Source organism: Miscanthus floridulus, chromosome 10 (assembly GCF_019320115.1).
Source record: "Miscanthus floridulus cultivar M001 chromosome 10, ASM1932011v1, whole genome shotgun sequence".
In the NCBI taxonomy this organism is placed as follows: domain Eukaryota; kingdom Viridiplantae; phylum Streptophyta; class Magnoliopsida; order Poales; family Poaceae; genus Miscanthus; species Miscanthus floridulus.
Window position 1 is genome coordinate 76,796,500 of NC_089589.1, and position 24,752 is coordinate 76,821,251.

General features: G+C 42.8%; 1 protein-coding gene and 1 long non-coding RNA gene across 5 annotated transcripts; one reads left to right on the forward strand and one right to left on the reverse strand.

Moving 5' to 3' along the window:
* Positions 1–1,478: 1,478 nt before the first annotated feature.
* Positions 1,479–21,240, reverse strand: LOC136484915 (uncharacterized). Of its 4 annotated transcripts, none has more exons than XR_010766252.1 (4): positions 21,005–21,240; positions 20,804–20,919; positions 19,671–19,787; positions 1,479–1,727 (listed from the first exon to the last, which is right to left on the reverse strand). It is a non-coding gene; the product is annotated as an uncharacterized lncRNA (long non-coding RNA). The 4 variants fall into 4 exon arrangements; XR_010766253.1 differs by lacking the exon at positions 1,479–1,727 and adding an exon at positions 11,028–11,233; XR_010766251.1 differs by lacking the exon at positions 1,479–1,727 and adding an exon at positions 11,272–12,347.
* Positions 21,241–23,026: 1,786 nt separating this feature from the next.
* On the forward strand, positions 23,027–24,439 carry LOC136488886 (uncharacterized). The gene is made up of 2 exons (XM_066485668.1): positions 23,027–23,477; positions 23,793–24,439. Exons 1-2 carry the CDS (start codon positions 23,027–23,029, stop codon positions 24,437–24,439), a joined length of 1,098 nt encoding a protein of 365 aa, XP_066341765.1.
* Positions 24,440–24,752: the final 313 nt, after the last annotated feature.

Sequence of the window (24,752 nt, forward strand, 5' to 3'; positions counted from 1 at the left end):
ATCTAGGCCGGACATAATGCTTAGTGTGTGTATGTGTGCTAGATTTCAAGCCAACCCGAAAGAGTGCCATTTAGTGGCTGTTAAAAGAATCTTGAGATATTTAGTACACACTCCTAACCTTGGCTTGTGGTATCCCAAGGGCTCTAAGTTCAATCTACTTGGCTATTCGGATTCCGATTATGCCGGTTGCAAGGTAGATAGAAAAAGTACTTTGGGGACGTGTCAATTCCTTGGACGGTCCCTAGTGTCTTGGAGTTCAAAGAAGCAAAATTATGTAGCCCTTTCCACCGCCGAGGCCGAGTATGTTGCAGCCGGTGCATGTTGTGCTCAACTACTTTGGATGAGGCAAACCCTTCGTGATTTCGGATGTCAATTCACCAAAATTCCGCTCTTGTGTGACAATGAAAGTGCCATAAAGCTTGCAAACAATCCCATAAGCCACTCAAGAACCAAACATATAGACATCTGACATTACTTCTTGAGAGACCACGAAATCAAAGGAGATATCAAAATTTGTCATGTGAGCACCGAAAAACAACTAGCCGATATCTTCACTAAGCATCTTGATGAGTCAAGGTTTTGTGCTTTGCGTAGTGAGCTAAATATACTTGATTCTCGTAACGTGGTTTGAAATATGGCACACCTCTATTTGATAACCTAGCGACATAGGAAAATGATTTAAAAGGATACTATATTATGTTTTAAAACCATTTCAAAAGGCCAACTAAGTGTCATGACCATTATCTGTATTGTTGATTGCTTACTGGTCATGATATTTAGAAAATATATATCCATATCTGAGGTAAAGAAGGTCATAGAGTTTTAGCGTAATCCTTGCAAAATTGGCACGGCGGCAGTGCCGCTCTTAATGGCCGGCAGTGCCGTCCTCTGAAAACTAGGCCGTTTTCTACCAATTTTGGCTGGGTCGCGGGGCCTGTTTTCTTCTATCTATTTATTCCTCTGGCCCCCGACTTAACTCTTCCCTTCTCTCCTAGCCGACGCCAACACCCGTGCTCCTCTCTTCCTCTCTCTCTCTCAAGCACGTGCCATCGCCGTTCCTTGCGACCTGCCACCCCGGCAGTGCCGCCCCTACAGCCGGCCGAGACTCCTCATCGCTAGTCCCTACAGGAAGCTCCTGGCCGAGCCCTTTCTCCTCTTCTCCCTCCACTCCAACGTTTGGAAGCAAGGTGAAACCCTAACCCCATTCGATCTATGCAATGTGAAGCTTTTAGTCATGGATTCCTGTTTCTAGGGGGAGTTTGAAGGGTTTAGAAAGGTTTTCGATGGTTGAATGTGGCAGAACCTCCTAAGTTATAGGGCCCACATGCACCTGTCACTGTCCGACGACCTTTGACATTTATGCATATATTTCCATTAACTTAAAAAGACTGTCGGGTGTCCTCGGGGAACCCTGAATCATCCACAATTTCCGAGCAGGATCACATTACAAAGTCATTGCAGTATTACAACATTTATTCAAATATCAACACCAGGGTGAAATCAGCGGAAGTCTTACGGTAACATAGTTTACAAACTAGTTGTTTCAAACCTTACAAACTAAGTTCGATAATTATTACAAACCATAGTAGTAGTGGAGTGGCATAATTAACATATACATTACACACAAAATAAACATCCTGCCCAAGGATCACACATTTACTTCTCATCATCAGAACGAACGATAGTCATGTAGCATGATCCAAAACAGATCTGCTCATGAGGCTCACCTGCAACAAGGGGTCAACGAACCCTGAGTACAAAAGTACTCAACAAGACTTAACCGAAATAAAACTGATAGAACTCAGAAATGCCAGCTCATGGGATTCAAGGTATGGCTTTAACAATGATCAAAGTTCTTTTGCGTAAAAGCTCTTTAACAAAATTCTTTAATTCAAAGGTAAAACTCTATAAGTACCTCATATGAATCTGCCATGATCCGTAATGAGATCATGAACTTCATATCAATCTCTTTCACAAACCTTTCTCAAGTTCCAGTTATTAATACTACGATGATGAACAGTGAGTTGAGTCTCCATAACCGAGGAGCAACGACGATTCAAACCGATTATAAACCCAGCTGGGAATTCTAGACCACACGACATATGCAGGTCCCCAACCTACATATACCAACCTACCCTCGGATTCTCTAAACAAGAACGGGTCCGCGCCACCCGAGAATACAGTACTCCACCATTCCAGCCCATGGCCACGTGGGTACACGCTATTCTCGCCATCTCTCCACTCCTAGTGCGCGAGTAGCCATTCTCATAATAGAATAGCTGAGCAAAGGTTTACCGGAGTATGTGGTTAGTACTACAAATTCTCACCTCATGCAATTCAACAACGGACGTGCATTAATCGACACAGGCGGAAAGACCCCGCTCACAAGACCTCCATGTCTAGTGGCTCACACTCACCGAGTCTGCCCGGTCTAGATTTATTACTCCACATTCCCATGTCACATGCTAACATAATTAACCAATGTTCCATTTGTTACTTGCAGGTGGCAAGTAGTCACCCGACTTTCATCGTTCTACGCATAGCTAAGCAAAACTAGGCATATACGAGTTTAAAACTGGTAATATGGTAAATATGGATTAACAAGGGTGGTAATGCACCAATTAGGCTCTTACTTAACTCCTAATCACTCAATGCAGGAATGGAAAGCAAAAGCGAAATTAATTTATAAAACACAAGGTAGGGTTGTATGCATCCGGGGCTTGCCTTCGTTGACGGAAAAGTCCGGTTCCTGCGACGTATCACAGGTATTCGATCCGACCTCAATAGACGGATTAACCTCCTCAGTAACTTGATTAACTACCACGTGTTCACCTTCGTTCACTACACGTAGTAACAATGCCATGTTTAACATGATGCGGAATACGAAACATGATGCTTGATGATGGATGCAAAGATTAATAATTTGAATACAACTTTCCTTCGCGGTACAGTTGCAAGTCAAACAAACTAAATCTTTTTCGTAACACATATATCAATTGCCAAGGATCATTATCAACTAATGACCCAAGGTCATCACTCAATCCAAAATTTCAAACAAAACCTAAGTCATTAAAAGTTACTATTTGCTTTTATGAATTAATTATTTAATTCAAAATTATGAAATAAATCAACTTATTCTAATTGAGCTCAAAATTTTAGTATATGTTGATTACATGATAAGTAAGTGGCAAAACAAATTTCATAATTTTTGGACAATTAAATAAGCCTAGAAAAATCATGGAAATCCATTTATTAATAAATTGAGCAATTTTTATCACATTCAAAAATTACTGAAAAACATTATTTCATATTTTTTTTTAAATAATATACATCACAGAGAAGTCACACAAACATTTTCATAATTTTTGGAGTTCTAAATAAATCTACACAAAAATAACAAAAATAGACACTATTCATACAAATCTAAAAATAGAAAAATCCATTTGAACGCTGAGTCACTGACAACCCGACCCCACCTGTCATCCCTAACCTCGCGCACTGACCGCGGCAACGACGGGGCTGACTGGCGATTTCTCGCCGAAGGTGAGTCCAACGGTGACGGTAAGGGTACTAACATGATCACTACGTCACAGGGCATCGATCTATGGCACTAACGCGACCAATTATGGACCGAACCGAGCACTACGCCGACCATGGCGGCCACGATGGCGCTGCTGCACTACGCCGGCGATGTGAGACCTGTGAAGCTTAAACGGATGGCTCAGGAAGCATCAGCAGCTCACCCCAAACGCGACTGAGTAGAGCACAAGGCCGAAGGAGCAACGGAGAGGTGGGTCGACGTTCCGAGCAAGCACGGCGGAGCTGATCGTCATCGGTGGCGATGTTCCAGGAGCTGTGATGATCAAAATGAGAAACCAATGGGTCATGGAGTACCACAGCATCGTGGCGAAGCTGAAGCAAGACTCAGCAGGGGCAGAGGCGTACCGTGGAGCTCTGGCCACGGCGAAGTGCTCGCGATGGGGACGCTGCCGGCCGCGAGGAAGAAGAGCGCGCACAGCAGTTTCCCGATGAAATCAAACTAAATTGGTGGGTTGGCTAGGCGCGTAAGGATACGGCGGAGCTGAAACACGCTTTGCCGAGACGGCAACGACGCTAGGTCGACGGCGAGAGCTCGATGGAGCTACGGCGGCGGTGACTGGAAAACAGAGGGGAAGGGAAAACGAAGAATGGCGACGGTGGCTGGCTTATAACGCGACCAAGGAAGCGCAAAGAAGCCACGCGGAAGCCTTCGCCGTGCCAACATGACGCCCAGACGGCCACGCGCGTGACTGGAAGCTAACCGAAGCTCGCCGGCGGTGTAGCGCAAGCGGTGAACACTGTTCATCGAAATTACAGAATTGCCATTCGCCAAATTTCACAAATTACTCCCAAATTTTCATAACAACTCAAAAATCTCCAAAAACAAAAGTTGTTCAAAATCAAAAGTTCTACAACTTTGCTTTTATAACCATCTCCTAATTCGGTCTAGATTTTGAAATGAACTTTTGAATTTAAATAGGGAAATTTAACGAATTACGCCTTTTTGAATTACTCGAAATTTTTCTAAACAACTTGAAAAACTCCAAAAATGAACTTTGTATAACTTGCCAAGCTCTACACTTTTGCTTTTGGGCTCAACCCCAAAATATGCTTAGATTTTGAAATGGATTTTCAGGGTAGGATTTAAATGCTGAAAAGCGGGGTTTTCTCGAAAAATTCAAAATCCAAACAAACTTTGAACTTGAGTCAAACAATACAATGCAACACATACCTCATAAATATAAACTTGTATTAGTGTATGCATCTCAAAGTTTTCACCAAATGCCAAATGCTTTGCAATGCATATGATGACATGTCAGATTTTAATATTTAAACACCCGAGGTGTTACAATCCTTCCCCCTAAAAGAAATCTCGCCCCGAGATTCAAAGCCATAGGGTAAGTAATGGAAAAGGAAATGTGTCGCGAGAACACATACAAAATCTGTCCATAAAACAGCTGAGGTCCCGTTTACAAAACACAACCTAGCTCAACTAATATTACTCTATTCTATATTGACGCTAGAAACTCTGGAAACTTTTCTAACAAGTAATCTTCTGATTCCCAAGTAGCTTCCTCTTCTGAGTGTTGATTCCATTGTATTTTATAGAACTTGATTGTCCATCTTCGAGTAACACGATCTTTCTGATCTAACACTCGGATAGGATATTCGGAATAAGTTAAATCCGGTTCTAGTTCTACTCCTTCAACTTCAACATTTTGTTCAGGCACTCGGAGACACTTCTTCAATTGAGAAACATGGAACACATCATGCACGGCTGCAAGATGTTCAGGTAATTTCAAGCGATATGCTACTTTTCCATACCTTTCCAAAATTTGATATGGTCCAATATATCGAGGTGCCAACTTTCCTTTAACACCAAAACGGGTAACTCCCTTCATTGGTGATACTTTCAGATATACAAAATCTCCTTTGTTAAATACCAATGGTCTCCGTCTTCTATCCGCATAACTCTTTTGTCGGGATTGAGCTATCTTCAAATTACTCTGTATTTGCCTAACCTTGTCTTCCGTTTCTTTCACAAGGTCAACTCCAAAGAATCTTCTTTCTCCAGGCTCAGACCAACTCAATGATGTTCTGCATCTACGACCATAGAGTGCTTCAAATGGAGCCATTCTAATGCTTTCCTGATAACTATTATTGTATGAGAACTCGGCCAAAGGTAAGCATTCATCCCACTTATTGGAATAGTTAAGGACACAACACCTTAACATATCTTCAAGTACTTGATTGACTCTTTCAGTCTGTCCATCAGTCTACGGATGATAAGCTGTACTGTACAGAAGTTTGGTACCCAATGAAGAATGCAATTGTTTCCAAAAATTGGAGACAAACTACTTGATTGACTCTTTCAGTCTGTCCATCAGTCTGCGGATGATAAGCTGTACTGTACAGAAGTTTGGTACCCAATGAAGAATGCAATTGTTTCCAAAAATTGGAGACAAACTGTGTACCCCTATCTGACACTATGGTCTTTGGTACTCCATGTAAACTCATGATTCTTGCTAAGTACATTTTGGCATATTGGATCGTAGGATATATTGTCTTGACCAGAACAAAATGTGCTGACTTAGTGAGTTGATCTATAATAACACATACTGAGTCAAATCCCTTTGATGTCTTGGGTAGACCAACAATAAAGTCCATACTTATGTCCTCCCACTTCCAAGATGGAATAGGTAATGGTTGTAATTCACTAGCAGACCTCAAATGTATAGCTTTCACCTTTTGACAAGTATCACACTTTGCTATATATCTAGCAATCTCTATTTTCATTTTAGTCCACCAGAATCTTTGCTTCAAGTCATGGTACATCTTGTTGCTTCCCGGATGGATAGATAACCTAGTAGCATGTGCCTCTTCTAGAATTGACTACCGCAACTCAGGAACTTTTGGTACCACCAGGCGATCCTTGAACCACAACACATCTTCATCATCAATGCTAAAGCATTTCGCTTTTCCATTCTTGACTCTTTCTTTGATATGGGCTATACCCTTGTTTTCCTTCTGAGCAGCAATAACTTGATCTCGAATAGTGGCTTCAACAATTATGTTGGTCAAACTTCCTTGTTGAATTACTTCTACATTCAACTTTTCCATTTCTTGACATAAATTCAAACCCATTGTTCTCACTGTTAGACAATTGCAATAACTTTTGCGACTGAGGGCATCTGCAACCACATTTGCTTTACCAGGATGATAATGTACTTCCAAATCATAATCCTTAATCAGTTCTAACCATCTTCTTTGTCACATGTTCAACTCTGACTCAGTAAAGATATACTTTAGGCTCTTGTGGTCTGTATACATATGACACGTATTACCAAGCAGGTAATGCCGCCAAATCTTTAGAGCATGAACCACAGCTGCTAACTCCGGATCATAAGTTGGATAGTGTTCTTCATGCTGCTTAAGTTGCCTGGATGCATAGGCAATGACTCGGCCTTCTTGCATCAACACACATCCAATACCAATACCTGAAGCATCACAATAAACATCAAACGGCTTCTCGATATCAGGTTGGGCTAACACTGGTGCAGTAGTCAACAGTCTCTTCAAAGTCTAGAAAGCCTCCTCATAATCTGATGACCAGACAAACTTAACTTGGTTCTTCAACAATTCAGTTATGGACTTTGATATTTTTGAGAAATCTGGAATAAACCGACGGTAATACCCCGCCAATCCCAGAAAACTCCAAACTTGATGAACTGTGGCTGGCGGTTTCCAATCAAGCACATCCTTTACTTTGCTAGGATCAACTGCAACTCCTTTGGCTGACAAGACATGTCCAAGAAATTGCACTTCCTTAAGCCAAAAATCACACTTGCTGAACTTGGCATATAGTTGATGTTCTCTCAAGCGGGTCAGAACAATTCTGAGATGTTCCGCATGTTCTTTCTTATTCTTGAAATATACTAAAATGTCATCAATAAACACCACTACAAACTTGTCTAGCTCAGGCATGAATACTGAATTCATTAGATACATGAAATGAGCTGGAGCATTTGTCAAACCAAAAGACATTACCAAGTATTCATATAATCCATATCTTGTGGTAAATGCCATTTTGGGAATATCTTCAGGCTTTATCTTGATTTGGTGATATCCTGATCTCAAATCTATTTTGGAGAAAACTTTGGCTCCGGCTAATTGATCAAAAAGCAGATCTATTCGAGGTAATGGATACTTATTCTTGATGGTCACTTCATTCAATGGATGATAGTCAACACATAACCTCAGGGTCTCATCTTTCTTTTTCACAAAAATTGCCGAACATCCCCAAGGTGAGGAACTAGGTTGGATAAACCCTTTCTCAATCAATTCTTGTAACTGAGTCTTTAACTCGGCCAATTCCTTAGGTGGCATCCTATAAGCTCTCCGAGAAATCGGAGCTGTTCCAGGTTGTAACTCTATATTGAACTGTACATCCCTATCAGGTGGTAGACCGGGTAAATCCTTAGGAAACACATCCAGAAATTCACACACTACCAGAATATCTCTAATCTCTTTGACAGCAGTTGCACAAATCTTGCCCACTGATCTTCTTAGGGTTGGAAGTTGGATGAGAAGTTGAGAATTACAATCAGGCAAACTCACTCTTAATGTCCTATTCAAAACATCTATAACAGCCTTATGCTGATACATCCAATTCATTCCCAAGATTACATCTATATCCTGATCCTTAAGGATAATCATGGTAGTGGGAAAAATATGCCCACCTAGGTTTACGGGTACCTGGTATACCATTTCCTTAGTACATAGACGTCCCCCGGGTGACTGTATAAAGAAACTTTCCTTTGTTGCCCCAATTGAAATTTCATGCTTTACGACAATTGTTCTATTGATAAATGAATGCGATGCGCTAGAATCAAAAAGTATAACTGCAGGGTGATTGGCAACAGGAAACATACCCATCATCACTGGCTCCCTTTCTGGAATTTCTACAGCTTGAATATAGAACACCCGTCCTGTCTTCCTCTCATCTTTGCCCTTCTGAGCATTCTGATTGGGGTTCTTGTTTGGTGTCTGACCCTGTTGTTGATTGGCAGGGGCTTTCTGATAATTTTGATTAGCCTGCCTAGGATATAGACATTCCCTAGAGAAATGACCAGTCCTTCCACAATTGTAACACGGATAGTTGTGACCCTAGGATGTTGGAGCATTGCCACCAGGAGCATTGGTTGACTGTGAGTTTGGGTAGGTTATAGCAGGACGAACATTTGACTGTTGCCCGGCTTGGAACTGCGGCGGATGATAAGGAGGACGATTATGATGTACTGGATGATAAATCACCCTCTGCCTCTTCTGATTTCCCCCAAAAGATCCAGACGGCATACTCTTTTTTTTAGCTCCTTATGCTGCCGATACTTTGACTCTGAAGCAATTGCAATATTTACTGCCTCATGATAAGTAACATTGGTGCAAGTGGTCATCATAGTCTGCAACTTGGTATTCAGACCTCTCATAAACCACCTCTTCTTCTTGGCATCAATATTGACATGTTCTGATGCATATTGGGACAGATGATTAAATCTTCCCACATACTGCATCATGGTTTGATCTCCTTGCTTCAAAGTAAGGAATTCATCTAGCTTCATAGCCATCACTCCTTTAGGGATATAATGGGCTCTGAAGGCAGCACGGAACTCAGCCCAAGTTATTGGAATGCTAGCTGGTTTCATAGCCACTAAGTTTGCCCACCAAGCACTTGCTGCTCCTCTAAGTTGCTGGGCGGCAAACGCAGGTTTTTGATACTCCATGCATGGAATAAGGTCAAATTTCTGCTCCATGGTTCGAAGCCAGACATCAGCCTCCAATGGTTCATCTGCCTTGGTGAACACCGGTGGTCTTGTGTCTGTGAAATCAACATATGTAGCCTCCTGTCTATTATGGTGGCGACCACAGTTTCCGTGCATCTGATTCTGATTACTCTGAGCCATCTCATGAAGCAAACGAGAATTTTTAGCCATCACATTGACAAGTGCGGTTATAGCATCAGCTAAATTTGTTGGAACTGGTGGCGGATCTAGAATACCGTCCTCATCTTGTGAAGTTCCCGGAATAAACGAACCCCGCGTACGACGCATCTGCTCATAACAAACCAAACTTTATCCACATGTCTTTATTGAATTGTACCAAAGTTTACTCTAGACACATTACATAGAGTTTAATAATGTACAAACAAACCCGTGAGTATGAAAACAAAACTACATAACTTGACTAGAGCTACTATTATACAACTCTACTCCTTTCCTCAATTACTTCAAACTTTAGGCTCGGTATCCATTCCGGAATTATTACCGCCTTCATCATCACTTTTATTGATCATTACTAATTCTTCAGGATCTTCTTCTTCTTCCTCTCCCGATTCATCATCATCGGCAAGGATGACACTAGGATCCATGGCATCAGCTTGAGGCTCATGATTCGGATTTAGTAGATTGCTAAGCCTATGAACTTCCTCATGTAGATAGGTATTATGTTCTTCTAAATCTTCTACATAGAATTCTAGCTCATGAGTTCTAGCTCTAGCTACATTTTCCCTCTACCAAGCTTCATTTCGTCCCTCCACCGTACGAACTAACATACTTTCACAGTTCCTATGTGCGGTGGTGAGACGCCTCAATTGACCCTACAATTCTCCTACCTATATAGCATCCAAAGCCCTATCTCTAGTAGCTTGTGCTAACTCTGCAGAAATCCTCTGTATCTCTATCTGGGGATCAGGCCTAGAACTACTACTGCTAGCACCATCATTTCTAGGGGCAAGTTGGTGACAAGGAACTCCTTTGGGTCCGGTGGACTTACGGGGCATCATCTTGGCACGAGCCATACTATAGGAAGTCAATTTAATCCAAGTAAGACCATTTGATCAAAGTCTAAAGAGTAGCTAAGATGGATTACATTCCTCAAACCAGACTCACTACTCAACTCTAGACTAAGAGGTGAAGGAAGTAACGAGTGAATTGTTCATGATGCATGAATCGTTCTTACGAACAAAAACATCAAAGTTTATAATGCACATAAACAACATTTATTTTTATATAGGGCATAGTAATATTACTACTCCACCACACAAAACCTTTTTAATCAAATACGGAATGGTGAGAAAGAAATAAGATAAGTCAGAAGCAATTTGGACCAAATTATCAAATTAAATTTAGTCATCCCAAATCATTTTGAAGTTTTTGTAAAATAATACAACAAAAACCTTGTAACGAATGCTCCGATACCATTCTGTGGTAGAACCTCCTAAGTTATAGGGCCCACATGCACCTGTCACTGTCCGACGACCTTTGACATTTATGCATATGTTTCCATTAACTTAAAAAGACTGTCGGGTGTCCTCAGGGAACCCCGAATCATCCACGATTTCCGAGCAGGATCACATTACAAAGTCATTGCAGTATTACAACATTTATTCAAATATCAACACCAGAGTAAAATTAGCGGAAGTCTTACGGTAACATAGTTTACAAACTAGTTGTTTCAAACCTTACAAACTAAGTTCGATAATTATTACAAACCATAGTAGTAGTGGAGTGGCAAAATTAACATATACATTACACACAAAATAAACATCCTGCCCAAGGATCACACATTTACTTCTCATCGTCAGAACGAACGATAGTCATGCAGCACGATCCAAAACAGATCTGCTCATGAGGCTCACCTGCAACAAGGGGTCAACGAACCCAGAGTACAAAAGTACTCAACAAGACTTAACCGAAATAAAACTGATAGAACTCAGAAATGCCGGCTCATGGGATTCAAGGTATGACTTTAACAATGATCAAAGTTCTTTTGCGTAAAAGCTCTTTAACAAAATTCTTTAATTTAAAGGTAAAACTCTATAAGTACCTCATATGAATCTGCCATGATCCGTAATGAGATCATGAACTTCATATCAATCTCTTTCGCAAACATTTATCAAGTTCCAGTTATTAATACTACGATGATGAACAGTGAGTTGAGTCTCCATAACCGAGGAGCAACGACGATTCGAACCGATTATAAACCCAGCTAGGAATTCCAGACCACATGACATATGTAGGTCCCCGACCTACATATACCAACCTACCCTCGGATTCTCTAAACAAGAACGGGTCCGCGCCACCCGAGAATACAGTACTCCACCATTCCAGCCCATGGCCACGTGGGTACACGCTATTCTCGCCATCTCTCCACTCCCAGTGCGCGAGTAGCCATTCTCATAATAGAATAGCCAAGCAAAGGCTTACCGGAGTGTGTGGTTAGTACTACAAATTCTCACCTCATGCAATTCAACAACAGACGTGCCTTAATCGACACAGGCGGAAAGACCCCGCTCACAAGATCTCCTTGTCTGGTGGCTCACACTCACCGAGTCCACATGGTCTAGATTTATTACTCCACATTCCCATATCACATGTTAACATAATTAACCAATGTTCCATTTGTTACTTGCAGGTGGCAGGTAGTCACCCGACTTTCATCGTTCTACGCATAGCTAAGCAAAACTAAGCATATACGAGTTTAAAACTGGTAATATGGTAAATATGGATTAACAAGGGTGGTAATGCACCAATTAGGCTCTTACTTAACTCCTAATCACTCAATGCAGTAACGGAAAGCAAAAGCGAAATTAATTTATAAAACACAAGGTAGGGTTGTATGCATCCGGGGCTTGCCTTCGTTGACAGAAAAGTCTGGTTCTTGCGACGTATCACAGGTATTCGATCCGACCTCAACAGACGGATTAACCTCCTCAGCAACTTGATTAACTACCACGTGTTCACCTTCGTTCACTACACGTAGTAACAATGCCATGTTTAACATGATGCGGAATACGAAACATGATGCTTGATGATGGATGCAAAGATTAATAATTTGAATACAATTTTCCTTCGCGGTACAGTTGCAAGTCAAACAAACTAAATCTTTTTCGTAACATATACATCAATTGCCAAGGATCATTATCAACTAATGACCCAAGGTCATCACTCAATCCAAAATTTCAAACAAAACCTAAGTCATTAAAGGTTACTATTTGCTTTTATGAATTAATTATTTAATTCAAAATTATGAAATAAATCAACTTATTCTAATTGAGCTCAAAATTTTAGTATATGTTGATTACATGATAAGTAAGTGGCAAAACAAATTTCATAATTTTTGGACAATTAAATAAGCCTAGAAAAATCATGGAAATCCATTTATTAATAAATTGAGCAATTTTTATCACATTCAAAAATTACTGAAAAACATTATTTCATATTTTTCTTAAATAATATACATCACAGAGAAGTCACACAAACATTTTCATAATTTTTGGAGTTCTAAATAAATCTACACAAAAATAACAAAAACAGACACTATTCATACAAATCTGAAAATAGAAAAATCCATTTGAACGCTGAGTCACTAACAACCCGACCCCACCTGTCATCCCTAACCTCGCGCACTGACCGCGGCAACGACGGGGCTGACCGGCGATTTCTCGCCGAAGGTGAGTCCAACGGTGACGGCAAGGGTACTAACATGATCACTACGTCACAGGGCATCGATCTATAGCACTAACGCGACCAATTACGGACCGAACCGAGCACTACGCCGACCATGGCGGCCACGACGGCGCTGCTGCACTACGCCGGCGATGTGAGACCTGTGAAGCTTAAACGGATGGCTCAGGAAGCATCAGCAGCTCACCCCAAACGCGACTGAGTAGAGCACAAGGCCGAAGGAGCAACGGAGAGGTGGGTCGACGTTCCGAGCAAGCACGGCGGAGCTGATCGTCGTCGGTGGCGATGTTCCGAGAGCTGTGATGATCAAAATGAGAAACCAATAGGTCATGGAGTACCACAGCATCGTGGCGAAGCTGAAGCAAGACTCAGCAGGGGCAGAGGCGTACCGTGGAGCTCTGGCCATGGCGAAGCGCTCGCGACGGGGACGCTGCCGGCCGCGAGGAAGAAGAGCGCGCACAGCAGTTTCTCGGCGAAATCAAACTAAATTGGTGGGTTGGCTAGGCGCGTAAGGATACGGCGGAGCTGGAACATGCTTTGCCGAGATGGCAACGGCGCTAGGTCGACGGCGAGAGCTCGACGGAGCTGCGGCGGCGGTGACCGGAAAACAGAGGGGAAGGGAAAACGAAGAACGGCGACGGTGGCTGGCTTATAACGCGACCAAGGAAGCGCAAAGAAGCCACGTGGAAGCCTTCGCCGTGCCAACGCGACGCCCAGACGGCCACGCGCGCGACTGGAAGCTAACCGAAGCTCACCGGCGATGTAGCGCAAGCAGTGAACACTGTTCATCAAAATTACAGAATTGCCATTCGCTAAATTTCACAAATTACTCCCAAATTTTCATAACAACTCAAAAATCTCCAAAAACAAAAGTTGTTCAAAATCAAAAGTTCTACAACTTTGCTTTTATAACCATCTCCTAATTCGGTCTAGATTTTGAAATGAACTTTTAAATTTGAATAGGGAAATTTAACGAATTACGCCTTTTTGAATTACTCGAAATTTTTCTAAACAACTTGAAAAACTCCAAAAATGAACTTTGTATAACTTGCCAAGCTCTACACTTTTGCTTTGGGCTCAACCCCAAAATATGCTTAGATTTTGAAATGGATTTTCAGGGTAGGATTTAAATGCTGAAAAGCGGGGTTTTTTCGAAAAATTCAAAATCCAAACAAACTTTGAACTTGAGTCAAACAATACAATGCAACACATACCTCATAAATATAAACTTGTATTAGTGTATGCATCTCAAAGTTTTCACCAAATGCCAAATGCTTTGCAATGCATATGATGACATGTCAGATTTTAATATTTAAACACCCGAGGTGTTACATTGAATCGGATTGATTTTGAATTTCACCGGTTGGATGATTTTGGGGACCATTAATGGCACCTCTAGCAGATTCTAACTGCTATACTCAATCTCATAAAATCAATGAAGTTCAGAATGGATTGGATTCATTTATCAAAATTGTTTCTAAAGTTTTTCATATTCAGTCTTTCAAATCCATGGCTAGGGTTTCATATATTTTTCGTTTAGACTGTGATTATGAAATTGTGATGATAGATAGATACTGTTGGAAGTAGGATTTAGCCAGAATGAGAAAGGTGAAAAAGACCTAGTGAAGCAACTGAGGGCGGTAGTGCCGGCCTCAGGGGGCGGCAGTGCCGCCCTACCATGCTGATTCCAAATCCAACAAAGCTTCCTATGCCATTTTCAAAATTCTTTTTCTTGTTAAAACCTACTTGCAGCTGTTTCTAACTCATCATCTTTTACAGTTTCTTATCAAGTCTCATTTAATTGCATAGATAGACCGAGGAAAAAGAAAGGTGATGTCAACTAAGCAAAAGGTCAAGAGAGGCAGGGGACAGGCAACCTATATTCCCAGTGACAGAAATCTTGATGAAGACCTTGCTGAAGAAGAAAGAATTCAGAAGATGGGAATGACCATTCGTGTGTGGCCTGATTCTCCTCTACATATTTTAGAGTTTGATAGCAGCTACATGAGAGATAACACTGATGTGTTCAACCTCAATCCTCCCCAAAATAGTGACAATCATAAGGTCATTGATTATTCTATGAGTTGGAAGAAGACTGGTGAAGCTAGAGAGATCGATCCTTACTCCTCTAATAGATCCAATGGCATTTATTATAGATTTTGGAATGCTTTCCAATCTTATTTTTATGCCACAGCCATCCTATCCAAGTCAAAGGGCAAGATCAGCAAGATGTAGTATATTGATTTTGGTGACTTAGAGCAGAGATGATCATGGGTTTGCTATAGCCATCAAGACCTGTGACCGCTTTGAGATGACAGATATCATGAGTTTCATGTATGATTGGAACAGGGAGATTCTTGCACAGTTCCATGCCACTTACTATTGGAACATGGAAGTGGATGAGCTTCATTGGATGACTGATGGACGACATTATCACATTGATTTTGTCACCTTCTGTCGTATTCTTGGTTTTGGACACATCCACAGGGGATATGAGAGGATTCATAATGAGCATCGTCTTGAGCCAATGGAAGTAAGCTTCATGTGGGAGGATCAAAATCTTGCAGTTCCTGATTGGTCAAGGACCAAGCTCAAGAGCTTCTATTACATCATGAACAATCTTTTCAGGATCACTCTTAACCCCAAAGACAATGCAACAGATTTAAATGGCTATATCACTAATGTGTTATCTAGGTTTTCCAGCAGTGAGAAGTTTAATGTTCTAAGGTTCATTTGGGTTGAGCTAGCATATGCCATGGATGATGGGAGATCTTTGCCCTATGCTCCTTACCTTATGTTTATGATTGAGAGAGTGACTGGCATGTGGTTCCCTAAGGATTGTGAGCACACTGCTTACAAGATCAAAAAGACCCATGGTGGCTTAGGGAGACTTGGCTCAGCTACTCAGCACACTGGTTCTAGAGGACATGAAGATAGTGGGGCAGCAGGCTTTCACTCTTCTGGAGATGCACATAGAGATATTCCTGAGCCGTCCAGGGCTAGGGAACAAAAGAAGAAGTCAAAGTGGGAGAAGATGAGTTCATGGATGAAGGCAATCTTTGCTCATTGTGCATATGCTTCACAGACTATTTATGAGGATAGAATGGAAAATAGGGAAGCAGTGAGGCATGCTAGGGAGATGGCAGGGCTGCCACCACTTCCACCAGTGCAGTCACCACCTCAGTTTCCTAACTTGCCTCGCCTTTCTTCTTCTGATGAGGAGCAGGATCAGCCACATGAGCACCATGATGAACAACCAGATGATCAGCAATATGGGCACTCATATGAGCCATTCAGTTAGTACTATGGGTATCCACAGGGGCAGCATTTTGAGGAGCCCCCAAGGCAGCAGGACCTTGGTGCAGAGATTCACCCTACAGAGGCCGATCCATAGGTTCAGGCAGCCTTGTTTCACACATATTCCAGGAGACCATGTCCTTCGATGGATCAGTCAGGGCCTTCTACTTCAGCTGGGGCAGCACCTCCGCGACGTTCATCATGCTTCACTTCTCACACCCATGTCGCTGGACGTGCCTGTGTCGACTCCGACAGTGATGAGTGACTTTTCTTCTTTTTCTTCTTCTTTTTGGTACTTGATGCCAAAGGGGGACAAAATTAGAGGGGTCAACAGATTTTTGACGCCATGAGTTATCTGTAGTTGCGCCTTATGTTCAGATCCGATGAGAGTAGTTGTTAGGTTGTGAGTTTGAGAGTCGCTCAAAACTCTATTTTATGAAATAAGCTACTTTGTGACTTAATTTGCTTTGGATATGGACATGTATTCATGGTTACTATTTTAGCTTGTTATATTCTGAGTTTAGATTGTTTTATATTCATATGATCTATTGTAGGAATCTGATTGCTACCTGACTGATATAGTCAGGCCGGTAGTGCCGCCCTCTGTGGCCGGCAGTGCCGCCCTGTGCTGTATCAGCCAGAGTCTTGTGTGCTTGAACTGATATAACCTATCATATGCATCATGTTTATTCCTATGACACCCTGTTCAGCACCCCACAGCAGGCATGGATGTAGGGGGAGGTTCCCATCACACCTAAAATGTGAATTGTGGCCTTTCATGCCAAATTGAGAATTCAAATCTCTATTCACATATTTAGGGGGAGGCTCCTACACCCATGGTTTGAAAATCTTAGTTTAGATTTCATATCATGTGTAAGCTCTAATTGGGTTGTCATCAATTACCAAAAAGGGGGAGATTATAAGTGTAATCAAGCCCTATTATGGGTTTTGACATTGATGACCACCAAATTAGAGGACTAATGAGATTTATCGAGATGACAAGCAGGGAATCAAAAAATGAGGATGATGTACAGGTTGCAGGTGTCCTAATTACAAAAGATGGCCAGACCTAACTCAAAGGAAGTTTAAATTCTTTTATGTTTTGAAATTGAGTTTAGGGAAAGCCGTACTATTAAGAGGGATTTTAGGACAGTTGGTCAACTGTTGAACCAGATGCTCAAATTCATAGATTTACATCCTCTCACCTAGTCAAAACAGCCAGCCAAATTTTATATCATCTTACCTGTTTTGGCTAGGGCGGTAGTGCCGCCCTGTTAAAAGTGGCAGTGCCACCCTTAACTGACCGTTAGGCTCGAGGGGTATTTATACCCTTCAGGCCTGGCCCACAACGATCATCTTCTTCACTCAGTCATTCTGCTCGAAACAAGATAGAACCAAAGCTCACCTCTCTCCTCCATTGTTGCTCCTCTATCCCTCAAGCAAATCCTTTATTCCAACCATCAAAACTTGAGAGAAAAGGCAGCAAAACTCGATTGGAGAGCAGATCCACTAATTCCCAAAGTCTAAGAGCATTTGGTTCACGTTTGGCCGGCGGTTCTAGGGTTTGTTACTCTTAGAGCTTGCTCCTAGCTGGCTAGGCATGGCCCTTGTGCTTGCCAACCCGTGTGGCAGCCTTGGGAGGTTTATAACCTCATTCAAAAGCTAAGAAATCACCTCTCACCTCAAGAGTTCGCTGTGTTGATTTGAGAACGAGGGTAAGGCAAGCCTTTGTGGCAAGCTCAAGCCTTTTGTGGCTTCCTCAACAACATGGACTTAGGCAAACCTTTGTGGTGAGCTGAACCACAGGATAAATCTTGTGTCTCGCGTGCTCCATCTTGTTTACTTGTTGTTTTAGCTCATTGCTAGCTGTTGTTAGGGTTTAGTTGCTTGATCCACTCTCATGTGGAGTTTCTGTGGCATTCAGTCTTCGAACTAGATCTTGTCTTTATATTGTAGGATTAAGCAGCTAGTGGGGTCAGGTTCATCTCTGTAAAATCTCAGCTGTGTTAGATTTATTTTCGTAGAGCGGCAGTGCCGCCCTCTGTTCTAACAGAGTTTTTAGTTGAATTTTTATAGGCCTATTCACCCCCCCCCCCTCTAGGCATCCTTTATCTTCCTGTAGATCCTATAGTTTACAAACCATTTATTTAAGTTTTACAAAGCATAAGTTTTGCCTTCTCAAACAAAGTAGGGTAGCATGACTACACGACTTTATTCGATACATAAAGGTGTCATCCTGCCCAAGGATGAGAGTACAACACATCTACTGCTGGTTATCATCTTCCAGAACTGACATACAACAAGGGCAAAAACCTAACTACTATTGGGGTTCACCCGCAACAGGAGTTAACAAACCCTAAGTACTGAATTGTACTCCGCAAGACTTACCCGACGAAAAGAAAAAAAAACTCCAAGGGTATGCAGGCTTAAGGGAAAGTCTGAAGTAAGAATAACTTTTGCAGAAAAGCTTACTATAAGTGGATTCTTACTTTCAATATGTTAGCTGAGTATTAAGTCATTATCAATATCCAGTTTGCACCTGATCTAAATCAATCACTTTAGTAAGCATCTCATCTCTTTTCATCTCATATCCATAAGTCACCATTATTCCATTAATTAACTACGATGCAGGGCAGAGGGTCGAGTCTCCATAACCGAGGAGCAACGACGATTCAAACCGATCACACGACATATGCAGGTCTTGGACCTACATATATCAACCCTTCCCAAGGATCCTCCAAAACATGAATCGGTCCATGCTACCCGAGAGCACAGTACTCCACCGCCCTACGTCATCACTGATGTTTTCGTAGGGTGGGTACACGCTACTCTCGTCGTCTCCCACTCTTAGTGTGCGGTTGTCTTTTTCACATAATGGATTAGCCGAGGTATTAGGCTTATCGGAGTATGTGGCTAGTACTGCAAAGTCTTGACCGCATACAAGCCTACAACGAACGGTCCTTAGTCGACACAAGCGGAGCACTACACTAAGACTCCATTCTCGATGCAAGCAAAGAGTCCGCCCGGTCTCAAATTAAATCCATAATCTTCATTAAACCTCAGAGCCTTCCCTGAGTATACTACGATTGCGGAATATAAACTCATTACTCAACTCTTATCAACTAAGCATGGCTAAGCATCATTAACCTACCATTATTATAGGGTGACAAGGATGGTTATTGCAATATCAAGGCAGGCATGCAACGGTTGGTATTCAACCAATTCCTATTTTACTTAATGTGCCAAGCATAAGACTTAAAGTGTAGTAACATTTGTAAAACACAAGGAAAAGATTTATGCTCCAGGGCTTGCCTTGGTTAGTAGAGGTGTTAGGTTCTTCTGACGAACCACAAATGTCGAACCCAACTTCCATCGATGGATGCTCCTCCTTTGGAACTTGGTCAACGATCACTGCCTCACTTTCGGTCACTACACGTAATAAGGATGCATGCTTAACATGATGAAGTGCTAAACATGATGCATGATGAAGAGTACACAAGTGCATGGATGAATTCAAACAAGATTAACAAACTTGAGTACAACTTTCCTTCACGGTATAGTTACACCACTAGGGTTCATTAAACAGTATTTAATCCATCTCACAAAACAAGTTTCAATTGTTATTAAACAAGTTGATTATGGATACAACAAGCAAATGAATAAGTTGCCAAGGAACAGTAGGGTGTTTGTGTCCCAAGTCTACAACCAATCCAAAAACAAACTCAAGTCATTTTATGATTTATCATATTCATTTTAGCATTAATTAATAATTAAAGCATGTAAATAATTGAATAAATTAAAAATTATCAAAATAGAAACAAACTCTTTGTGAAGGCAGATATTAGCATATAACATTTACTCAAAAAGTTTCAGCATCACAGGATTAATATTTTTATTTATAAAAATCATACAAGTTCCATTTTATAATTAAAAGGGGTAATTTTTAAGCATACCAAAACTATTGAAAATGACCAATTCATATTTTTCCTATAGAGCACATCATTACAAGGCTACACAAAAAGTTTCATAATTTTATCATGCTTCTATATTTAGTTATGAAATAAACAAGAAACAACATCATTTAATCATTTCTGAAAATCAAAAACCGTCGAAATTCTTTTCTTACTCAGCCCCAGCCAGCCGCAGCCTATGACAAGCGGGGCCGGAGTCAACTGCACAGTGCGTCCCCCGCAGCCGCAAGTACACGGCGGTTGACCGCCGTTTCCTCGACGGCGACAAGGTATCCGACGACGGCGACTACCCCGATACGATCCCCATCACCCCACGCATTGATTCGAGGTAAAGGTTGAACGTTTCCGGCACCACGGCGAGCTTTCCACCGGCCATGGCGGACGGCGGCGCACGGCACGGCGGCGCGGCGGCGGTCCGGCTACTCCGGCGCGGTAGAGGTAACACAGAGGGAATGGTTAGCTTCAGGGGCTCACCGCAACTCAGATTCACATCCTGGTCGAATAGGGGGCGAAGCGGAGCTACTCGGTCGGCGTCGAGGACTATGGCGGTGGCGTGAACCCGGCGTCGCGGCGGCGTTCCAGCACGGAGGCTGCGCTACAGTCAAAACAAAGGGGCCGATCATGACTACGACATCAAGGAGATGCTAGATCAAAAGACGGAAAGGAGGGAGATACTCCGTAGAGGGCTGGCCACGGCGGAGGGGTGCGCGGCGGCGCTCTGGACGGCAGGGGAGAAGACAACGGCTCCTGGCTAACCCCGGTGGAGAGGAACAGCGCGAGTGGGTCAAAGACGATCGCAAAGAGCATTTGAGGCTTGGTTTGCGAGCAATTGAGCCGGGAGCGAGCGATGGCGGTGAATTTTTGCCGGCGAGCCAAAGGTGCACGGCGGCAGTGGGAAAACGAGAAGATGAGCTCGGCGACCAGTTGGGCGACTTAAGGACGTGGGCGACTTCAGGGCGTCCAGCTCCTGCTTGCGAAGCGTCCAGGCGAAGCAGCCGCGTGTTGGCGCACGTGGAGGCGGCGCAGCCGTTCAGCGACGGCGGCAAGCAGGCAGGCAGAGCGCTGCCAGCGACGTGTACTGTAGCACTGACAGCCCTTCTTCTCCCTCCATTTTATCCATATTCCAAATGGAAACTTGATTGGACCCAAAAACAAAAGTTGTTCATATTGCTTTGATCTTAAACTTTTCTTTAAGAAATAACATCTAATTCTAATTGGATAAGGATATCTGACCTAAGAAATTGAGGAAGGTTGAAACTGAACTGGGAAGTTTCAGTTTCAGCAGTTAGGGTTTTGAAAAACAGTTAGATTAGCCTTTTTGGTGAATTAATTGGTGATTATCTAGTTGTAAAACAATTCAACCAATAACATAGATTCAAAATACAAACTCCATGCTTTGGAATGGTACCAAGGTTGCACCAAGTTTATTCATGAAAATTGTTTATTTAAAATCCCAAACATCGAACTTGTTTACCATTTTCAAGAGATTCAAAAATGGCTGTGCTAAAAACAGTGCTAAATTCAAATTTGGAACTTAAGTTTGAACATGTTTAACTCAATTTAATACCCCAACTTTGGTATTATGAGAAAGCACACACTTGGTACTTGAAAATTTATATTAACATATTTTCAAGTGTTTAAGAAACATTCAAACCATAAATTCTTAAAACACCTTAATTGATATTATTGTTACCATTTTATGCATCATACAAAACACACCATGTGCAACATATGATTGCCTTAAAACATGAAATGCATTTATACTATGATGCTTGATGATTATGCATAATGATGATTATGATTAGGGTTTTATTATATGCTTAACACCTAGGGTGCTACAACCTTCGCCAGGTCCTGTCTTGGTTACGGAAAGATCAGTGGCCAGGTCCTGTCATGGAAGCTGAAAATGACCAAGTGTTCTTTCGCTCAGCGGTCAATTGCTTATCTTGGGCATATCCTCAGTGCCCATGGTGTAGCCACTGATCCAACTAAGGTTCAGGCTATATTGGATTGGCCAGTCCCAACCAACACTCGTCAGTTGCCTGGTTTCTGGGCCTTGCGGGCTACTACCGTAAGTGTGCGAAACTTAGGAATTTTGGCGCATCCCCTGACTCAACTTCTGAAGAAGGATACACCATTCGTTTGGACACCTTCTCATCAGTCAGCCTTCACAGCTCTCCAACTCGCGCTTTGCTCGGCTCCTGTACTGTCCCTTCCAGACTTCACGCAACCATTCCACATTGACACCGATGCTAGCGGTGTGGGTATTGGAGCAGTCCTTCATCAGAATGGGCACCCCATTGCATTTATCAGTAAAGCTCTCTGTCCTCGCAATTGTGGTCTATCAGCTTATGAGAAGGAGTACTTGGCCATCTTACTAGCTGTGGAGAGTTCTTTATCCACACTGACCACCGCAGCCTGGTCCATTTGAATGAGCAGCGCTTGAACACAGTTTGGCAGCAGAAAGTGTTCACCAAACTGTTGGGGTTAACTTATAAAATTGTGTACAAGAAAGGCTCGGAGAATACAGTAGCGGATGCCCTCTCCCGCCGTGATAGTGATGAGTCTCTGTTGATGATTTCTTCTACCTCTCCACAGTGGCTTTCTCAGTTGGTCAGCTCTTATGCTGGTAACACTCAAGCAGAACAGCTCTTGACCAAGTTGGCTCTGGAACCTGATTCTCTTCCGCATTTCACAATGCGCAATGGTGTTATTCGTTACAAGCAACGTATCTGGTTGGTTCATGATCCCGCCCTGCAGTCTCAGGTGCTCAGGGCTCTGCACTCCAGCCCATTGGGAGGCCATTCCAGAGTGCCAGTCACATACCAGAAATTGCCGCAGTACTTCTTCTGGCCAGGAATGCGAGCAGCGACTACGGAATTCATTCGCTCCTGTGATGTTTGCCAGCGCGCCAAGCCCGACCGTGCGAAGTCGCCAGGCCTCCTCCAACCACTGCCTATTCCAACAGCTACTTGGGACATCATAAGTATGGATTTCGTGGAGGGGCTTCCCCGCTCTGGTTCACCTGATGCTTTACTGGTTGTCGTTGACAAATTATCCAAATTTGCCCACTTCATTCCATTGCGTCATCAATTCACTACGGCGACGGTGGCACGCCTCTTTATGGATCACATATATCGTCTCCACGGTATGCCCCTTGCCATCATCTCTGATCGCGATCATGTTTTCACCAGCGCTTTCTAGAAATCCTTGTTCTCTATCACTGGTACCTCTTTGCGCATGAGCACTGCCTATCACCCGCAGACGGATGGGCAAACCGAGCGGGTGAACCAATGCCTTAAACATTTTAACGTTGCTTTGCTCATGCTTGTCCTTCCAAATGGGTCCACTGGATTTCTTTAGCCGAATTTTGGTATAATTATTCATACTACTCATCTTTGGGTCGCTCCCCCTTTGAAGTTTTATACGGCTTTCCACCTCGTCATTTTGGCCTCGTGCCTAGCCACCCCTGTTTCTGATCTGAACACTTGGCTCGATGAGCGTTCTGTCATGCACTCCCTGATCCAGCAGCATCTCAGCCACGCCCAGACAGGCATGAAATGCCAAGCTGATAAGCACCGCTCCGAGCGCCAGTTTGCCATTGGGGACTGGGTTTTCCTAAAGCTACAGCTATATGTTCAGTCATCCTTAGCTAAGCGCGCCAACCAGAAATTGTCTTTCCCGTTCTTTGGCCCTTACAAAATTCTGGACAAGATCGGTGCTGTTGCTTATAGATTGCAGTTGCTACCATCTTCTTCTATACACCCGGTGTTCCACATCTCCCAGCTCAAAGCTTCGCATGGTCAGCAGGTGGTGACTGATGTTTTGCTAGATGAGCTTGTTCCATTTCAGGTTCCTCAAGCTATACTCGACCGCCGTTTGTCTACTGGAGATCCACCTGCTGCACAAGTTCTAATCCAGTGGTCGAGGATGCCGCCGTCGTTGGCCACCTGGGAGCTGCTGGTTCCTCTGAAGCAGCGCTTTCCAAGGGCGCCGGCATGGGTCATGCTGGCTCTAAAGGGGAGGGGATTGTCAGCACCCCCACTCCTTTTTGTTTTTCTTTGCTTCCGAGTTGTCATACGATTTAACGGGAACCAAACCAATGAATGAAACAAAAGAATTATTAAATCTGCGGAAGTGTTTCTCCTGTCAGTTTACTTAAATAGAAAAGATTACTAATACGTTTTGACGAATACAAGGCCCAAGTATCTCCTATCTCGTCCTATCCTATATACTCCGGACTTGTTAGCGCCCGAACGTAGCGACGAAGGCCTAACGTGTTGGGCTCGCGAGGGAGCGCACCGGTAGTGATCCCACGCTGCCCCGATGTCTCCCACGTCCGTGCCGCCAGCCGCTTCTTACGTGTGGCAGAACCGCCTAATCTAATGCCTCTCAGGAGTGCTCGTCTTCCATTAGACACTAA